The sequence below is a fragment of the Rhinatrema bivittatum genome, chromosome 4, assembly GCF_901001135.1.
Source record: "Rhinatrema bivittatum chromosome 4, aRhiBiv1.1, whole genome shotgun sequence".
Taxonomy (NCBI): domain Eukaryota; kingdom Metazoa; phylum Chordata; class Amphibia; order Gymnophiona; family Rhinatrematidae; genus Rhinatrema; species Rhinatrema bivittatum.
The window spans coordinates 278188080-278206149 of record NC_042618.1 but is presented as its reverse complement, the minus strand read 5'-3'; the positions used below and the strand labels follow the sequence as shown (position 1 = coordinate 278206149).

Sequence of the window (18070 nt, the reverse complement as noted above, 5' to 3'; positions counted from 1 at the left end):
AGAGCATTGGAGATGGCTGCCTGCTCCTGCAGGCACTTCAGGAACGGCCCGTCCACCAGGGAGAGTGGGCGGCCCCGGTTGCAGACCGCCGCAGCCGGCGGCCATAACAGCATGTAACTATGAGAACCATTCAGCTTTGGGACATTATAATACAATGGCAGAAATTACTTGTTTTCCCCGACATTGGCTAGAAGAGAATACACCAGTAGATCAGTGGAATATTACAACCATACATGGGACACAATTGACAGATGCCTATTTGGTCACGTCACCTAGATGGAAGAAAGAGGGCCATCCAAGTGATAGGTATAGATGAAGAAGAACCTATTTCCTATCAAGATGTTCCATGGTACAAGATACAAAACGAACCTGTGCTACAACTCACTACCTTTATTAATGTTAAAGAATACATTAATAACTCTGATTAATAACTCTGATTTTTCCGCTGATGGTAAGCAGAAATTGAAAGAACTGTTATACTTATATATAGACGTGGCAATCCTGGGAAAATATACATATAGCCTAATGCAGAAAGTTACCTAAGAAACAGAAGCAATTTATACTCGTGTATAAGTTGAGAAATGTATGCCAAAAAATCAGTGTTCTGCACAGCCCCTCATCCTCCAGACCCCCCAAAATGCACCAAAAGTCTGTGGTGGTCCTGCTGGGGGCCCGGGAAGGATCTTTCACTCCCGGGCCATCAGCTGCCAGTAAATCCCTCCCTCCCTCCTTCCCCCCATGGCTGCCCCCCTGTTCAATCCCTCCCTCCCAAACCCCCCCAGACTTGCTGAAAGTCCCTGGTGGTCCAGCCAGGGACTGGCAGCCATCTCCAACTCTGGGGCTGTCAGCTGCCAGTAATCAAAATGACGCTGGCGGCCCTTTGCTCTTACCATGTAACAGGGGCAACTGGTGCCATTGGCTGGCCCCGTCACATGGTAGGGACCATCCATTGCTCACGACATAGAGGTCCTGGGACCTCCCCTCATACAGTATGAAACTCCCTTGCAGACAGTTTAGCGCACGTTGCTGCAAATGCAATTAAAGTGATGGTTATTACCTATATATCAGGTCTCAATGAGGAACTTAATCAAGTCACAGATACAGTACAGGAGAATCCTTCAGGGTATCCTAAAGATTTCACTTATGAGGTAAATGATGGGGTGTGTCCTGTTTTAAGGCCTAAGGGTTTATGAATTGTACCTCCCGTAAAATCACAACTGGGACTGATTAAAATGGCACATTTTTCTTTAGGTCACCTACCTGGTGGTAAAAATGTCACACTATCACACCTAAAGGTATGATATTGGTGGCCTAATATAGTTAAAATGGTCAGAATGTACTAGCTAAATGTGAACCTTGTTTATTGGTAAATCTGAATATAAGACCAAAAGTGCCTTTCCTTTCCACACCGTTTGCTAATAATCCTTACGATCGAATATATATCAATCATAAAGGGCCATTGCCACCATCTTATGGTAAACATCATGTATTGGTATGTCTTGACCATTGTACAGGGTTTTGTTAGTTATTCCCCATTAAGTCTTTATTTATTTATTTATTTATTTATAAAACTTATAAACCACTTATTGATTTCTAAGTGGTTTACAATAATAATATTCATAATTAAGAAAAAATACAAATATGTGATATCTCTTTTTGAAATGAACATCGGTATATAAAAATCGTAAATAAAATAAATAAATAAATAAAAACAAAATACAATCATAAAAACTAAAAGCTTAATGCTGTCTAGACATCTACATCTATAATTTTCTGCTACTTAAACCACATTCATTTTACAGTTTAACAATTTTACCATTCTGCAATGATTATCAAGATGAACCCTAAAAAAAAGGGTATATTAAAAACATGATTAAAAAAGATTATATAATTTTTTTTAATTTTGTGACTGAAGTTTCTTTTTTAATCTCTAAAGGTGAGAGATTCCATAAGGTTGGGCCCTGTATCAAAAAAAGTCGCTCACGAGATTCGTCAAGGCGAATTTTTCTAAATGAAGGGACTTCAAGAAGTGACTGACTACTTGACTTTAGCAATCTCATGGGACGGTATAATTTCAAACCTGCATTGAAAACATCAGAGAAAAAGTACGATTCAGAATTTAATCCTCCAAATTATAGGCAGCCAATGGAGGTGTATTAAAGTAGGAGTGATATGTTCCCTTAAAGGAAGTCCTGTAGTAATTCTGGCTGCAGAGTTTTGTACTTATTGGAGGGCACGTAATGTGGATTGTGGCAGACCAAGGAGCAAAATATTACAATAGTCAATGGCTGTCATAATTTATGAATATATAACTGTTTTTAGATCATGCTCATCAAGATACAGACGTATTCTATGTATCATTTAAAGTTTATAGTATGAATTACGAACCAATTGACTCACATAAATTTCGAACTTGTTTGACAATGGCAGTTGTATTCCCATTGGATGGGAGATGCTGGTCTGGATGGGAGATGCTGGTCTGGATGTTTATCTATTCAAACCTTCATATATTTTAGGTCTCATTAAAATTCCATATTGGATCCTAACACCTTTAGTCTTCCAAACAAATCTTGTGACTAATGATCAAACTCTTTTTTTGTTCTTAACAGGTACTAGAAATTCAAATTTCACTTGATAGATACCAATGCCTGCCTATGAATACTACCTCTATAACCAATCTTTGTTTCTTTGTTGAGTTATAAGGGCACATGTAACAAACACAGATATTAGTAGCTCCATCCATGCTTGCAACTGTTCCTGAAATTTGACTATAAGCAGCCCAATATTATTCTGATATAGGCAGGTTAGTTGAAAGGAAAATTGGTTTTTACCTGCTAATTTTTGTTCCTGGAATACCACGGATCAGTCCAAACTCCTCTGCTAAACACACCTTTCAAGCTCTCTATTCACTGGTTACATTTGCTGTTCCAAAATTCCTGCATTCTGACCAGAGACCTGCTTTTACTTCACAAACATTTTGGTCCTGGGCAGAAGTGTTAGGTATCACTGTGGAATACAGTGCCCCCTACCATCCCCAAAGCAGTAGCAAGATGGAGAGGAAAATTTCTGATGTAAAATGAGCTCTCTCTAAATTGTTATTTGGGTGTGATTTGCAGTGGTTTCCATTGATTCCTGTGGTACAATTTGGTCTGAATAATTTACCTGACTTGAAGGGGGTAAAACCATATAAGAAAATATTTGGTGTTGATGCTAATATCTCTTTGGATTTTTTTACCTGCCTAATCCCACCCTCAGAATTGTTTCTCTCTCTTGCAGGAGTTGTGGACTTCCCTAACAGTGACTTTTCACCACCCCTCTCTTCACTTGTTCCTGGCCTTCTTGTCCAGGAGTGAGTATATATTCTTAGACCTCTATGCCCACATTGACAAAACCCATTCCTGTTTTTAGAGTTATAAACTCCAGAACAGTGGTAATTTTGGACAAGAATGGACAGAAATAGATTATATCAATTGACAATTTAAAAATTACTCCAGTTCAACAGCAGGATGTTCAGGATAGCAATGACTATCCAAGAGTAGATGTAGTGGCAGAACAAGCAAAAGAGACAGGAACATGAGGAAATGGAGCTGATGAATCCTGAAGCTTCATTAGAACATAAGAACATAAGAAATTGCCTTGCTGGGTTAGACCAAGGGTCCATCAAGCCCAGCATCCTGTTTCCAACAGAGGCCAAACCAGGCCACAAGAACCTGCCAATTACCCAAACACTAAGAAGATCCCATGCTACTGATGAAATTAATAGCAGTGGCTATTCCCTAAGTAAACTTGATTAACAGCCGTTAATGGACTTCTCCTCCAAGAACTTATCCAAACCTTTTTTGAACCCAGCTACACTAACTGCACTAACCACATCCTCTGGCAACAAATTCCAGAGCTTTATTGTGCGTTGAGTGAAAAAGAATTTTCTCCAATTATTCTTAAATGTCCTACTTGCTAACTTCATGGAATGCCCCCTAGTCCTTCTATTATTCGAAAGTGTAAATAACCGAGACACATCTACTCGTTCAAGACCTCTCATGATCTTAAAGACCTCTATCATATCCCCCCTCAGCCGTCTCTTCTCCAAGCTGAACAGCCTTAACCTCTTCAGCCTTTCCTCATAGGGGAGCTGTTCCATCCCCTTTATCATTTTGGTTGCCCTTCTCTGTATCTTCTCCATCGCAACTATATCTTTTTTGAGATGCGGCAACCAGAATTGTACATAGTATTCAAGGTGTGGTCTCACCATGGAGCGATATAGAGGCATTATGACATTTTCCGTTTTATTAACCATTCCCATCCTAATAATTCCTAACATTCTGTTTGCTTTTTTGACTGCTGCAGCACACTGAGCCGACGATTTTCAAGTATTATCCACCATGATGCCTAGATCTTTTTCCTGGGTAGTAGCTCCTAATATGGAATCTAACATCGTGTAACTACAGCAAGGGTTATTTTTCCCTATATGCAACACCTTGCACTTGTCCACATTAAATTTCACCTGCCATTTGGATGCCCAATGTTCCAGTCTTGCAAGGTCCTCCTGTAATGTATCACAGTTCGTTTGTGATTTAACTACTCTGAATAATTTTGTATCATCTGCAAATTTGACAACCTCACTCGTCATATTCCTTTCCAGATCATTTATATATATATATATTGAAAAGCACCAGTCCAAGTACAGATCCCTGAGGCACTCCACTGTTTATCCTTTTTCACTGAGAAAATTGACCATTGATGGAACCCGGCTCAATATCTGTTGAGATTAATATGCCTCCAGAAACCTCAATAGCAAAACTACTGTAATTCAATGGGTAAAATATAAACTTCATTTCTTGTGTACAATTATTCCAAGAGTTACATTATTAATGCTGGTTTGGGGGTTTAGCCTAATTATAATGTTCAACATAGTCCTAGGGGTTATTTTTCATTTGCAGTGGAAAGCTGTGATTGGTCATTGAAAAATCAGCCCAATACATTAACACCCACACACAGACGAAAAAGAGAAGTATATATGAATCAAATGCCTGTAGATATTAAGATTTTACCTGTCTCACGAGGACTGATCTTTCAGCCTTATCAACAATAATCCTAATAGATGCTGAAACATTAGGACATACTTTAGGGATGCAGACACCTAATGGCCTTACATAACTACAACAAGTAGTGGATAAAGGTTTTAAAACAAAATCTCAGAAAAAAAGAAAAAATCTGGAGAAAAACTCCATCCTCAGCAACACAAGCGGCATACAAAACTCTACTTTCTACTTACAGAACTGCCATCCTTAAAACGAAAAGGGATTTCTTCTCTAAAAAAATTCATCACTTTTTCTTCGATTCAAAAGCCCTATTCTCGTATGTCTCTACTCTCACCAAGCCATCCCCCCTCTCATCCCAGATGATGCAGCACTCGACAAAGCTATTGAACTTTCAATCTACTTTAAGAAAACAATCTTAGACCTTACCGCCACTCTCTCTTATCCTCCTACTTCTCATCCTCCCCTCACCATCACTCCTCCACAACTAAACTCATCACTTGAAACATTTGAACTTACATCAACGATGGAAATTGAAAACGTCATTAAAAAGCTGAAACCAGCAATGCACCCTATTGACCCAATTCCGACCAATCTACTATTTAATATCCCAAACTCCATCTCTAAACCTATCTCGGACATCATTAACCTTTCTTTAACTCAAAGTCTAGTGCCAGACCAACTAAAGTTTGCCATTCTCAAACCTATATTAAAAAAACTGAATCTGTCCCCTTCGGATCCAGCTAATTTCCATCCAATAGCCAACCTACCAATGATTGCAAAAATCATGGAAAAAGTGGTTAACAAACAGCTGAGTATCTTGAGGATCATCATATCCTTTTCCCATCTCAACACGGATTTAGGAAATCATTTAGCACAGAAACTCTACTCCTATCCCTCGCTGACAACATCCTTATCAACATGGAAAAAGGTCAAAAGTACTTACTAGCACTACTTGATCTATCTTCAGCATTTGATACGGTCAACCATTCTACTCTACTGGAACGACTAGCAGAAATAGGCATCAATGGAGTAGCTCTAAGCTGGTTTAAGTCATTCCTGTCCAATAGATTCTATAAATTAACAATTAAGTATTAACAATAATTAACAACAATTAAGATTAACAATAAAGTATCTCCAGCCGTTAGCTCTAACATGGGTGTTCCCCAGGGATCCTCCCTCTCACCCACACTATTTAACATTTATTTACTCCCAGTTTGCTGCCTGCTTACCAAGCTAAATCTCTCATATTACTTTTATGCAGATGACATTTAAATAATCATTCCAATCACCGATTCCATTCAAAATACTATAAATCACTTGAACAACTATCTGCAAATAATCAACAATCTACTCACCTCTCTCAACCTTGTGTTGAATTCCAACAAGACTGAAATCCTCATTATTTCTCAAGACGACCTGAACTCACCCCAACCAACCTTCACTACGATAAAACCCACACCTTTTGTCAGAGATCTTGGGGTCATCCTTGACAATCAGTTCAACCTTAAGAAATTCGTTAACACCACCACTAAAGATTGCTTTTTTAAACTTCAAGTACTCAGAAACCTCAAGCCACTTCTACACTTCAAAGACTTCAGACTTGTACTGCAAGCAATCATCTTGACAAAACTAGACTACTGCAACTCTCTGCTTCTTGGTCTTCCAGCCATCGTTTTAAAACCACTTCAGATGGTGCAGAACTCTGCAGCTAGGCTTCTCACCAATACCAAAAGGAGGGAACACATCTCCCCCACTCTTCAAAACTTACACTGGCTTCCAGTCAAATCCAGGATATTATTCAAGGTACTCTCGATTATCCATAAAGTTATCCACAACCTCACTTTCCTCAACACCTCCACTCTACTAAAACCTCATACCTCCTCTAGACCTATTAGGAGTGCCTACCAAGACACCCTATTTGCCCCCCAAGCCAAAACTTCTATCAGAAAACGCACCATCTCAACAGCTGGCCCACACCACTAGAACACGCTTCCACACGAACTGAGACGAGAATCCTGCCCGACTGTCTTCAAAAAGAGACTAAAAACATGGCTATTTAGCCAAGCCTTTCAGGACATTTAACTTATCTTCCATACAACATTGCTCTCTACTAGCTTTTTCTTCAGCCTATCCCTCTCACCCACCCCTCCCTCTACCTCTTGCCCCCTCCTCTATCCTCATCAGTCCCTTTATTTAACCTTACTTCCATCCCTTTAAGATGAATATTTCAATTCCTCTGATAAGCTTTTTATCAGATATTTATAAATAATTTCCATTGATCTTAAAATGCAATGTTCAGATCAGAATGTTACTTTTCTTCTTCCTGTTAAAACTTTTGAATTCGCTAACTTGTTTACTGTATTGCTATAAGGCGAAATTGAAGTTAAATGTAAATCGGTATGGTTTGTATCTCTACAAGAATATCGGTATAGAAAAAATAAAAATAAAATAAAGAAAATAAAGAATTAAGGGATTTACAACAAACAGTACTGGAATTTGATATACCTTTAGACTCTCTTTATAATCAGGAGACATATTGTGAATTGGCATGTTATCAGGAGTTTGCACATTGTTACACTATGACATTTGATCATCCCAGAAATTGGTCAGCTATTACTAATTATAGCAGACTATTGTCCAATTTCAAATCCTTACTTAGGGGAAAATATTCCTTTGAACTACAGATGATTTCCTAGTCAGGACTATAGATATGACCCTCCTAATTCTTTAAATCATAATTGTACACATAGACCAGGTGAATATCAGATTCTCTAATGGGCTCAGAATGTCACTAGTGATATATTTTGTGACCATTCCTTTTATGAAGACTGGTGGAACTATGATGAAACTTATGTTCAGAATAAAGCTTTCCTTTAATTGAAATTGAAAAAAATGAAACGTGACAAGAATAATAATGAAAGAGAATTAAAAGATTGACCTCTTTAGGAAAACCTTTGTAGATACTTTTTGCACTTATCCTGAGTGGACAATGATGACAGGATACTCGTCATCATTACATAAAGGTGAATGTCCACCAAACAGATTCACAATAAGATGTCAGGGTGTGAGAACTCAATTAAAACTCTCACTTTACATCCATATGCATGTCATTTTTTGAAGGAAAATTTGTCCATAGACAATAATGCTAAATGGATGAATGGTAATGAAAATCCAGACTTTGGTTATTTAAGATTTCACAATTATTTTCCTGGTCCAGTATGTATTAAGCAATTTTAATATGAGTAAAATTAATGGAGTATATAGCTTGTATTTACAATGCAAGGATGCTAACCTGACTGAATCCTTTGAGATCCATCTACAAGAAATGAGAATTTATATTTCAAATTTAAAACCAAACTATGGGCCTCATTTTCTAAATTATCGCAGGCCTGCGATACTTTAGAAGATGAGGGGCAGGGGGCCGAAACGGGGGAGGGCCTGCGCTAGCCGGCAGCGATTTCACCGTCGCGGTGCGATCGCTGCCGGTTTTGCACCCAATAGCGCCACCATAGGAGGTGTAGCTATTGGGAGCAAAAGCTGCCACAAAAAGGCACTTACCTTTTTCCTGTCCGCGGCGTCGGCGCAGAGTCGGCCCCAGTGATGCCCCGACTCTTCCTCTTCTGGGGCCGACTCCGCCCATTCCTGGTATCGCACGCGATAAGGGACTTTTCGCGTGCGAAAGGTCCCTTATTGCGTGCGAGCAGCGTGGAAAATGAGGCCCTATGTATGTTCTCTGTATAAGCTTCCCATTTCCCCCCGTTTAGCTATTAGTCCCTTCCCCTTTAGTTATTATTTCACATTTGCAAGTTCCTAGTTTATTGTAAAGCTTGTTGCTGCATTCTGTTTTTTGTTAACCAATGAGATGTTCACAATGACTGTTGGTATATAAAAAGGTTTAAATAAATAAATAAATACATAAATGTAGCTTAGGAACAGGAAGAAGTATTTGCCCTTTTAAAGGTAAAATAGCCATGATCAGTAAAAGAAAAGGGAGATATGCAATAACGTCTGATCGAGAAAGTCTACAGATGCCAGAGAAAAGAAAGACATCAAAGCTTAGTGGACATAATAACTGGAAGGTTCAGAAAAAATAACTGAGAAAACAGTTGAAGCTCTATAGAGAAAGCAAAAATTTCAGACCAAAATGATAATTCATTAGCTCATGGCATGTTGTTTATCCTTCAGGATCATCTTGTACAGGTATTTGAAGCCACCCTACATGATGTAGAGGGTATTTATGAATTTGCTATTTTACAGTTTGTCAGAAATAAACAGTTTCATAAAGCATAAATACTTAATAAGAGGATGGATTGGATGTATTTTGATCTGACTATAGTACAGACTGCTTTAAACCTCACAGATGCACAAGTTAAACTGATGAGACAATTGACATGTGCAAATCTGCAAAGGGTCAGAGGAACCCTTTTTCCAGGTAACAAAAGTATTTGGGAGATTGGCATTCTACTTGAACTTTTAATTACAGATTGTATTTATCATAATTGGAAAGTTCATAATATAAGACATTTGTATCAATCTGGCACAGATTTACTGGAAATAATCTTAGAAAATCATTTCCAGTACATTAACCAGAAGGATATGAATCAAAATATTTGAATGTGAAAAATTGTTTTACAAGAATATCTAATCTGTGACACTGTAGCTGAAATTGCAGCATGCAGTAATCAAATTGAGAATACTAACTGCCCCATTATGTCAGAACTCATTAAATCTCCCTTTCTAGAAATATATCCGCTCCATAATGGGAGCTACGCTGTCCTTGCTGATAAGGCAGATTTTAATTGTAAAATTTTATCCTTTGTCCCGGTATATGTAACTTTTAATGAGACAACCACCTGCTTTAACCAGACATTTAAGAAAACAATTCCAAATTTATCAATTCAAAAGTTTATCATCCATGTTCCAGTGTTACATTTACAGTTACTACGCTTCTTAGGTATATTCACACAATTTAAAAAGACCAAGATTAGACTATATTCCACCTGGGATTCTCTTCAGAAAATTTTAACTACAAAAGAAGTGAGCTTCTGAGGTTGGACCTGCATAAAGGAGACTTGCCTGAGTGGATAAAACAGTTAGGAGACGTTCTTCAAGAAGTGTTTGCACTGACAGCGCAAGGTATTTCCTCACTGGCAAAAGGTGTGAGTAATTTAATATCTGGTTCATGTAAAGGTTTGCAGGGATTCTCCTGTATTTTAAGCCTATATTTTTACTTGTTGGACTTTTTACTCTTTTTGTTATTCTTTTGAAGTTTGTCTCATAGCTACCTCACCCAAACCAGAGCCACAAGAAGCTATATTCCAGAGATACGGTGGAATGATTCAAATCTCACAGGCAGCCACTCAGGCCAAGAAATATATAAACACAAATGCCAACCAGCACCACAGTTCAAAGAGGGTGATTTGTATGAGTAAGCACTCAGCATCTATGCTCCAGTTTCCTTCGCTTCACCTGGTACCATGATTCATTGGACTGTACCCCATCCAAGGGCAAGTGGATCTGTCACATACCAGCTGAAGCGCCCCAAGACATTAAGAATCCATAATGTATTTTCCTTACTGAACCACTGATCCTTTCTTGGCCTCCAAAAAAACCTCCCACACCAAAGTAGGTGACTGTGGGAGAAGACATATAGTTCAAGGTAGAAGTAATCTTGGATTCATGTAGGAGGCAGAATAAGCTAGAGTATCTCATTGCTTAGAAGCATTTTGGCCCAGAGGAGACTTCTTGGGAACCTTCCTCCAAACTCAAAGCACTATGTCTGATAAAGGAATTCCACAGAAAATTTCCCTCCAAACCTAATGTATCATCCTATTACCTGTTTACCATCTCATGGGGGCACTCACCAGCGCTACCCAGCCATGCTGGTACCACCCTCCACATGGCCAGGAATGCCACCATCACTGTCGGGCCTTCTCCTAGGCACCCACACCAACCTATAAAGGCTGAGCAGCAGGAACAGACTTCCCCTGTGCTCCTTGATGACATCACACAGCCGGGGATTTAAACCCTGGACATACAACACAGGTTCCTTTAGCAACAGCAGGTCGCCTACCTAGCAGGAGTGCGTTACTGCTTCTTAGCATTTCCAGCCTTGCCTTCGTCTCTTCAGCCTGCCCTGTCTCTCCAGCCTTGCCTTCGCCTCTCCAGCCTCACCTAGCTACCTCATTCCTACCCTTGGACAGATTCCTGGTTTTGAGCTCAGCTTTGACTCTCATTATCCTTGCCTGCGCTTGCCACCAACCATAACCTGGATCTCTTACCCTTGCCTGCCGCCTGCCTCCGACCTCAGCCTGACACTGGACTGCTCTTCTGCCTGCATACCAGAGACTGCCACCTAAAAGCTGCTGTCTCCTGGAACCCAAGGGCTCAACCCAAAGGGAAACAGCTTGGTACAGGTGAAGCTCCAGTTCAGTCTCTGCACCGTCGGCTCCACCAGTTGGCAGTGAGGACCTACAGGGCCTTCCCTGTAGGTTGTGTCAACCTCACCCCAATACAAGGGTCTACAATTTTAACAAGCAGAACTTTATAAAGGAATCACATTAAAAATGTACAGTATTTAAAAACAAAGATACAGTTTATCAAATGATGCATACTTTTGAATCCAAAAGTGAAAAAAAATGTATAAAAGAAATTAAAACAAGAAAAAAGAATAAAGAAACAAACAGAATAAAGAAACTAAGATATATTTTATGGAATCTAGGTATTGCTGTTGGTTTAATACGTACATTTAATACTATGTTACTTTTGTCGAGTATAGCCTGGATGTCTTTGTTTTGATCTTCCTTCCACAAGCTGATAAAAGTATTTATTTCATGGGATGCAATTGGATCTGGACTCCCATCACACTTCATGTAACGCTCCCACTAGAAAGAAAACAAAAAAATGCCTGAGGGGGAATATAATAGAGCTCTACAAAATCATAAAAGGACTTGAACAAGTTAATGTAAAACAGTTATTTGATCTCTCAGATAATAGAAGGACTAGGGGGCACTCCATGAAGTTAGCAGGTAGCTCATTTATTTATTTATTTATTTATTTAATGTCTTTTTTATACCGATAACCGTTCACACATCGTATCGGTTTACAGTTAAACAGGAACCATTGGGCAGAACCCTTACATATAACATTGCAAACAGGTTAACTTTTGGGCAGGGCCCTTACATAAAATTGAGAACAGCAAAATCACTATATACATATCACCAAAACTATATACAAAAGATAAGTACATAAATAGCCGAGTCAAAGTACAAAATCGATAGGCATACAACGTAATCCGAGAAATAAATCATAAGTCGCGTATCAGATTCTAGGAGAATCACTTATTTAATCAGTAAGGATTTATGTAATGGGAGGTGATGTGTGGTAAGCTTGCTGGAAGAGCCATGTTTTCAGTTTTTTTTTGAAAGTGGGTGTGTATGATTCCAGGCGTATATCATTTAAAACAAATCGAAGAAAATTCTTTTTCACTAAGGGGCGGATTTTCAGAGCCCTGCTCGCCTAAATCCGCCCAAAACCGGGCGGATTTAGGAGAGCAGGGCCCTGCGCGCCGGTGAGCCTATTTTACATAGGCCTACCGGCGCGCACAGAGCCCCGGGACTCGCGTAAGTCCCGGGGTTCTCCGAGGGGGGCGTGTCGGAGGCGTGTCGGGGGGGCGGGCCCGAACCGCACGGCGTTTAGGGGGCGTGCTGGGAGCGTTTCGGGGGCGGACCCGGAGGCGTGGTTACGGCCCGGGGCGGCCCGGGGGCGTGGCCGCGCCCTCCAGACCCGCCCCCAGGTCGCGTCCCGGCGCGCAGGAGGCCTGCTGACGCGCGGGGATTTACGCCTCCCAGAGGGAGGCGTAAATCCCCCGACAAAGGTAAGGGGGGGGCTTAGACAGGGCCGGGTGGGTGGGTTAGGTAGGGGAAGGGAGGGGGAAGGTGAGGGGAGGGCAAAAGGAAGTTCCCTCCGAGGCCGCTCCGATTTCGGAGCGGCCTTGGAGGGAACGGGGGTAGGCTGCGCGGCTCGGCGCGCACCGGCTATACAGAATTGATAGCCTTGCGCGCGCCGATCCAGGATTTTAGTGGATACGCGCAGCTCCGCGCGTATCTACTAAAATCCAGCGTACTTTTGCTTGCGCCTGATGCGCCAGCAAAAGTAGGCCTATTCGCATAGTTTGAAAATCTACCCCTAAGTGCATAGTTAAGCTCTGGAATTCATTGCCAGAGGATGTGGTTATGGCAGTTAATGTAACTAGGTTTAATAAAGGTTTGGATATGTTCCTAGAGGAAAAAAATCCATAAACTGCTAGTAATTAATAAGCAATAGTAGCTTAAGATTTATTTAATGTTTGGTACTTGCCAGGTACTTGTGACTTGGATTGGCCACTGTGGAGAAAAGATAATGGGCTTGATGGACCTTTGGTCCATCTTATGTTCTTATATTCTAAGCATAATAAATAAGGATATATTGTTTGTTTCATTTTGATTAGCGTGCACACATTTGTAGTGCATGCTAATTTTTTTTAGTGAGCAATAAAATGAATTAGTGTGTACTAAAATTTTTTTGCACAATATTTAGATTGTGTGCACTAAAAAAAACCCTAGTGTGCATTAAAAACATGACATAGAATAAAACACACAAAAAAAAGAAATAAAACAGCTGAAAAAATGTTGGCTGCACACCCTTATAATAAATGTAAACATTTCAGATATAAATTTTTCAAAGCTCAAAACCTAATTGTATAAGCAGATTTCCATATTAACTGCTAAATAGCAATAAGAAGAGAGATTTATTCAAACCATTAAGAAATTATTTTTTGTATTTAACAATTAAACTTAATATTTTCTCCTTTACATAATTTACTACCCATGAATAATACCAAATTAATAGCACAAGAAACCCTAGTCCTCCATTTATCCAAGAGTATAACAGGTTACTCTAAAAACCAAAGTACTCCTGATACTCTCTCATCAAGGTGTTTCAAAGTGTTCTGGTACAACTATTTTGAGGAGTAAGAATTGAATAATGAATACTACTCATTTTAAAAAATACCTTTAAAAGCAAATTTACCTTTGAGCGTGCTCTCAGCTCACTTTTCCATTTTTCTGCAACAGTATATTTATCTTCCAAAAGTAAACCAAGTTCTGCCAGTTGCTCTTCTCTATGTTCAAGTTCCTGTTACAATTCAATTTAAAATTATTTAATTTTATTTTAATTCTTATAAATGATAACTAATGGTAATATATTATTAAAAATATTTAGGTATTTGGATGAACAATTTTTATAATTGCTGAAAATAAGTATAATGTTTTGGCTGGCTGCACTTACCCCTGAACGTTGCCAATGTGGCCAAGACACTGCCATGCCATCATGTTCCCAGGTGCATGTGCACGAACACCAACATGAGAAGGCCCCATGCCAGGAAACTGAACTGCCGGTGCTCACTGATGTCACACACAACTGGGTATTTAAACCCCAGCCACGTTCAAGCCTAGCTTCAGCACAGGTACTCCTGCTGCAGTGTGTGTTGCTTTGCTGTCTCTGTGCTTTACTTTGCCTCGTCTTGCTCCTTGTTACCTTGCCTCATTATTGCCTTATTTTGTCCTGCTTTGCTCTGCTTGTGTCTTGGTTCCTAGTACCTTGTCTCATCTTGTCTGTTCATCTCTTCCCCAACTCCTGGTTCTGACCCTTGCTGTAGAATTGACAACTCTTCTGCCTGCTGCCTGTCCTTAGCCTGGACCCAGACACCATTTACTCACTGTCAGCCCTGATCTCTGACTAATATTTGACTGACTACTCATTTCAGGACTCTTGCCTAAGCCCTGCTGGCTCCTGGAACCCAAAGGCTCAACCTTCAGGGAATGGGGATGGTGTAGGTGAAGCCCGAGAACCAGTGCCTGTAAGAGCAAGTCCACCTGCTGTCAACGTGGGCCTAGTAGGTTCATCAACTAGCCTGCATCAACCATGTCATAGCCCAAGGGCTCACATCCATGACAATAAGTAATGTTTAAAATAATGTTTAAAGAGGATTACAAAATTCTGAACATACTAAACAAACTAATCCACGGAGACCAAACTAACTGGTTAGGCACCATGATCAAACCCCATACACCGCAACGAAACCTCCACTCAACCAACAAGGGCCTCCTGAAAATTCCACCCATCCAATCGACCCAACTAAACTCAACTCGTAAAAGAGTCCTATCCATCAGATCCCCCACACCCTCCCAACCGAAATAAGAACACAACCTAACTTAAAAACCTTCAAGAAGGACCTGAAAACCTAGTTATTCACCAAAGCCTACCAAAGCACTCACTGACTACCACACATCCCCCCCACTATATACCACAATACCAACCATTTCTATGTCCATCTCTCTCACCGTATGTGAACCTATTTACCTACCCCTCCCACCTATATGAACCATGTGAACTTCCCGTATATTGCCTCCTACAACCACATGAAAAAATGTATAACTAACCCTGAAAAATGTATAACTAACATTAATATTGCTATAACTGTAATTATGATCATATTGTCTATGCATTAACATACTATATTACTTCGAATCTTGTAAACCGTTATGATAGCGAAACCGAATGACGGTATATAAAACTCGATAAATAAAATAAATAAATATAAGATCCTAACTCTATTGTTTAAAGCTGTACAGAAAATGCTCCTTCTTTTATGTCCAATCTTTTAAAGTTTTATGTTCCGAAAAAGTCCTGCGTTCATCGATAGCAATACCTAGAATTGTCACCAGTAAAAAGCGGTTGATATAGGCTCGGCGGGGCGCGCAAGCCCCGGGACGCGCGTAAGTCCCGGGGCTTTCATGGGGGGGCGTGTCGGGAGCGTGTAGCAGCGGCGCGTCATGCGGGGCGGGGCCACGGGCGTGGGTCTGGCCCTGGAGCATTTCAGGGGCATGGTCAAGGCCTCCGAACTGCTCCTGGGCCGGGGAAAATGCGCGCCAGCCAGCTGGCCGGTGGTGCGCGAGTTACGCCTGCCTCAGGCAGGCGTAACTTTTCGAACAAAGGTAGTGGGGGTTTTAGATAGGGCTAAGGGGGTGGGTATAGGTAGGGGAAGGGAGGGGAAGATGCGGGGGGGTGGGACGGAACAGAGGCAGGCTGCGCGGCTCGGCGCGCGTAGGCTGCTGAATTTTGCACAGCCTGCACACGCCGACCCCAGATTTAAATGATACGCATGGCTACGCGCATATCTATTAAAATCCGGGGTAACTTTTGTTTGCGCTTGGTGTGCGAACAAAAGTACGCGCGGGCGTACTTTTTAAAAATCTAACCCCAAAGCATTATTTTTTATTTTTTGCTGAAATATATTTTAAAATATATATTCACATTCTCAAAAGCACAAAGAAAAATTATATTGGAAAATAAAATAAGCTTAATATCCATAACAAGTCCTCTATTGAGTGAGGTGGGGAGAATCCAATTCACAACAGCTCATGAGGAGCAGTTGACTGCTTAAATTGGTGTGCTCCAAAAATAAGCTTGTTACTATTATATGGTTCAAAAACAAAAGTGTATGAGGGGGGATAATAAGCTTCTTCTGCATTGTCATGCAATTGTGAGAAAGTTAAGGACACAGGAAGTATGTAAGAATACTAGCCTCTTCAGCAACTCTGAACGTCCACCCACCCAACAGAAGGCCATTCAGACCCCCGATGTCCCCGCCAAACCCCTCAACTCTCCCTCAAAACAACAAGGTTGTCCAGTTGTTACCTTGGCTGACCGCACTCATCCTGAGTCACTGCAGACCAATCTGCAGCAGAGATGCCACCATGGCTGCTCCTCAATGCTGCCTCTAAGAATGCATGTGCACTGACCACCATCGTTTGAAGACCCTGTGGCAGGACACCCCCCCCCCACACACACACACACCCCAAGGAGCATCACTTGAAGATTATGTCAGCACGTAGGGGTACTTAAATCTCCACCGAGTTCTAGCTGATGCCTTCATAACAGGACCTCTGCTGTATCAGCACTGCGTGTTGCTATCCTACCTTTTGCCTTGTTCCTGCCTGCCTTTTACCTTGCTCGAGACTGCCTATCTTTTGCCCTGTTCCAGCCTGTCTGCCTTTTGCTCTAGTCCTGATCCAGCCTCCCCTTCGAATTGCTCTCCTGTGCTTGACCACTGCCTGGAAAATGACGCTGCCTATTCTTTGCCTGCCCCAACCTTGGTCTGGCTTTTGACTCTGCCTGATCTCTCTCTGAGGGACCATTGCCTAAATCCTGCCGGCCTCAGAATCCAAAGGGGTTGGTATAGGTGAAGCTCTGACCTAGTCCCAGTGTTACGGGTTCAGACCGTGCACACTGGTATCCTACCCAGGGGCTCTGACCTGGTGGGGCTAATCTCACTGAGGCTTACAATGGGGCTACCTGAGGGGCTTATCCCATAGAAACACACAATTTCTGGGATTATTCCTGGGGGCTTGAACCCAGGAGCTTATCCCTTATACAAATAGCCACACACAATTACTAGGATTATACCTGGGGGCTTGAACGCAGGATCTTATCCCCTATACAAATAGTGCCACACAATTACTGGGATTATACCTGGGGGCTTGAACCCAGGAGCTAATTCCCAACACAAAGAGCCACACACAAACTTAGATTCAGTACATCACAGTTCCAGGTAAGAAAGTTTATTTGAGCAATAGGAGAATAGAAGAAATAAAATCAGATCGTATAGAAGTAATGGTAGATAATGTACAGATTACTTACCTGATAATCTCCTTTTCCTTAGTGTATGCAGATGGACTCAAAACAAGTGGGTATAGTGTGCTCGTGCTAGCAGTTGGAGATGGATCTGACGTCAGCACGGGTACATATACCCCCACAGGAAGTGCAGCAATTCAGCAATCTTCCTTGCAAAAGCTTTATGGATATATGTGTGACTGACCGATCGATTAAATGAACAGGATTACCCTGACCAATTGATGGTAGCTGGAGACCGCCAGTGTTCTCAACCGGAAGGCGTCGACACCCGGCAGGGTGGATGCCCTATATAAGCA

At 41.1% G+C, this 18070-nt stretch overlaps 1 protein-coding gene across 1 annotated transcript in view; it reads right to left on the bottom strand.

The window, feature by feature from the left end:
• The window catches only part of CASC1 (cancer susceptibility 1), a 1039813-nt gene that overhangs the window by 685922 nt on the left and 335821 nt on the right, over nt 1–18070 (bottom strand). Inside the window, exons 4-5 of the mRNA XM_029600147.1 lie at nt 14109–14213; nt 11786–11923 (exon numbers count right to left, since the gene is read on the bottom strand). Coding sequence (XP_029456007.1) covers nt 11786–11923; nt 14109–14213 — 243 coding nt within the window. The remainder of the gene's footprint in view (nt 1–11785; nt 11924–14108; nt 14214–18070) is intronic.